This window comes from Capsicum annuum, chromosome 4 (genome assembly GCF_002878395.1).
Source record: "Capsicum annuum cultivar UCD-10X-F1 chromosome 4, UCD10Xv1.1, whole genome shotgun sequence".
NCBI lineage: Eukaryota > Viridiplantae > Streptophyta > Magnoliopsida > Solanales > Solanaceae > Capsicum > Capsicum annuum.
In genome coordinates this window covers 166,355,424-166,358,426 of record NC_061114.1, presented here as the reverse complement: position 1 = coordinate 166,358,426, position 3,003 = coordinate 166,355,424, and the positions used below count along the sequence as shown (strand labels likewise).

At 39.7% G+C, this 3,003-nt stretch overlaps 1 protein-coding gene across 1 annotated transcript; it reads right to left on the bottom strand.

Annotated features, from left to right (window-relative positions):
• Positions 1-420: 420 nt before the first annotated feature.
• Positions 421-2,655, bottom strand: LOC107867754 (40S ribosomal protein S2-3). Its single transcript, XM_016714145.2, has 2 exons — positions 1,768-2,655; positions 421-767 (listed from the first exon to the last, which is right to left on the bottom strand). Exons 1-2 carry the CDS (start codon positions 2,419-2,421, stop codon positions 591-593), a joined length of 831 nt encoding a protein of 276 aa, XP_016569631.1. The 5' UTR covers positions 2,422-2,655; the 3' UTR covers positions 421-590.
• Between the last annotated feature and the right edge of the window lie 348 nt (positions 2,656-3,003).

Genomic DNA, 3,003 nt, shown 5'->3' with positions numbered 1-3,003 from the left:
AACCTGTCATAGCACCTATCTGACAATAAGCTTCGTGAGAAAGACCATAGCAGCAAGAGGTTTATTAGCACATGCTCAGGTGGTAGATGGTTGCTCAGTTTCTGTCATACAATTATACTTGAAGCTGGTTGATGACAGGCCGAGGCATAGGGTTAATTGGACCATAGGCAATACTTACAATGTCAATGCAGTTACAGAATAAACTTCCTACCACAGATGGCTACTCAAATGGCATTAACAATGAATCCAACAAGCAAATTTTGCCAAACATGCCTGGAAACTCGAGACCATACTACTCCCTCCATTTCATGATAAATGAATTGTTGGATTTTAACACATATTAAGGAAAAAGACGAGATCAATATGTTTTGGCTCTCAGCTGATAAGAATACTCTCCAGCTAAAGACGAGATCAATCAAGTAGGCAGAAGGTTCATATATATTGATGAAAATAAAAGAACAAAAAGGAAACATTTTCTTTTGCAAGTCTAAAGAAACATTCCTCAGGACAGAAAACAAAATTTAGGATACTAATATCTCATATAAGAAAACTACAAGAACAAAACAGCGGGGAGCATAACATCTAACAAATCAAGCCTCAACTCTCTCAGGTGGTGCTGCCTCCTCAGCGGCGTAGACAATAACCTTATTGGCAGGCTTTGCCAAGATATCAAAGTACTCTTGGAATGGAGATTTTGTGAAGCGAGTCTCTTTCCAAAAGTCTGGAGTGAGGAACCCATAAGTCTTCATTAAACAATCGAAGGTAGCCTGCATACATAATGAGTGATATTAGACTTGAACACAATTAGTACACCACCTGCAGATATATTATAAACGAGCAACAAAGAACCAAGTGGAGCTGATTCTAACATTCAACCAGAGAGGTCAATGCTGGGAAAGCAAAGAATGGAATGCCTGTTCTGAAACAAAGATTTTATACTATATAAACACCATCACCCACGCTGTGGATAGAAATAACAGTTGGTTACAGAAAAAACTTCAATTATATTGCAGTCCCTTCTTTAAAAGAAGGATGCAATAGAGTCATATTATAGCTTTCTAGGAACAAAGGGCTAACATCAAGCATTGCAGCATCCACATTCAAGAATTAAACTTAACCTAACTAGAAAGAAAAACACACAAGTATAGAACTAATAATGGCACAGACTCCTGTCCCACAATTTGACTTGCTTAACACTGCATTCAATAACTACACACACTGTCCGAATTTAACTGATACTCTCAATATATCTACCATTTAGGAACTAACCTAAACAACTTTGTTTTGGACAATGACCATATTTGAAACTATAAAATTCGCAATTGTTACTATATCTGTTATACAATAAGGACACAAAAAGCATGGATCAGATTGTATTGGTTCAAAGCACAAGACAACATTTCTATCTCAGATGGTATATATATACAAAGATCATATCTATTTACAACATGTTTCACTGGATCAGACTACCCGGTCTCCTAGATGCCTTTACATGTAGTCATCTCCATATTAACTATTTCAAATATATTTAAATCAAAATGTACAGTTGGTTAATTCTTTTGTTCAATGTTGTTTGGTACACCAGATGGGATAAGTAGGGATATTTATTATCCGGTGTAGCAACCAACCATAAATATAATGTTATACACATCACTTCTTAAGATGTGATATCAGTAGATATAGTAAGCATATAATCATGTAATTATGGATACCACAACAGATTAGAACATGGTAATAGAACCAACACACAATCATAAAAGATCGAACCTTAACGAAGTTTCCAAGGGTTTTGGTGGATCCACGAGAAGAGGTAAAGACATCTTCAATACCAGCAAACTGAAGAACCTTCTTAGGAACACGAGCAGCAACAATACCAGCACCACGAGGAGCAGGGACCATCCTCACAGTAACAGAACCACATTTCCCAGTAACCTTACAAGGCACTGTGTGTGGCTTCCCAATCTTATTCCCCCAATAACCTCTCCTCACTGGAATCACTGACAACTTCGCCAATATAATCGCTCCACGTATAGCAGTAGCCACTTCCTTCGAGCACTTAACACCCAGTCCAACGTGACCATTACCATCACCGACAACAACAAAGGCCTTGAACCGGGTTCTCTGACCGGCACGTGTCTGCTTCTGAACCGGCATGATTTTCATCACTTCGTCTTTGAGTGATGGTCCGATGAGGTTATCGATGATTTGATACTCCTTAATTGGGAGTGAGTGAAGGTAGATTTGCTCCAATGACTTGATCTTCCCATCTTTAACCAGCCTTCCTAGCTTTGTCACGGGTACCCATTTCTCCTCCTCTGTATCACGGCGGGGACGACGACCCCCACGGCCCCTTCCGCCGCGGTCGCTGCCTCTTCCACCCCTTCCACCGAATCCACGGCCAAATCCTCCCCGCTCCGCCATGGTTGTTGCTTTCAAGTTCTAGGTTTACGGCTAGGGTTTAGCTAAATACAGCAGATGCTGTAGAGAGATAAAGTGTGCGAGCAGGAAACTGTGACGATGGAGAATAAGGGGTTGGGTGGTTTATAAGGGCTAGGGTTTCTCTAAGAGGGAAAATTGGGCTTTGACGGAAAGTAGATCAGCCCATATAGCAACGGCGAGTTTGGCCCAGAGCTTGATATGGATTTTGTAGGAACTATGGTAATTATGCAAGAAACTTCGCACCATTGGCTTAAATTTTTGTCATATGTTTAATTTTGATTTTTTGTTACTATTAAATAAGTTTTAACATTTGTATATAAGGAAAATTTTCTAGTCAACTTCACAAGTTCATTATCTTGAAATATCGTGAACATTTATCTTATGCGCAAGAGTTAAAACATCTGTCTTATGACAACATATTTTAGTTCTTACTTCTGCCCATAAGGAAAAACTTCTCGACAAGAGTAAATAGTTCAGTTTAAGGGTGTTAAGTGGGTCGGATTGGGTCAACCCGGAATCGGCCCGTGAAATTTTACCGGGTTGAGGGTCGGTCCGATTCCGGGC

Bases quoted from the DNA above. Each gene is read 5' to 3' on its own strand.
- LOC107867754 (XM_016714145.2), bottom strand. From the start codon at position 2,421: ATGGCGGAGCGGGGAGGATTTGGCCGTGGATTCGGTGGAAGGGGTGGA. The intron at 768-1,767 runs GTTCGATCTTTT...TTATGTATGCAG, and splicing joins CCCTTGGAAACTTCGTTAAG to GCTACCTTCGATTGTTTAAT.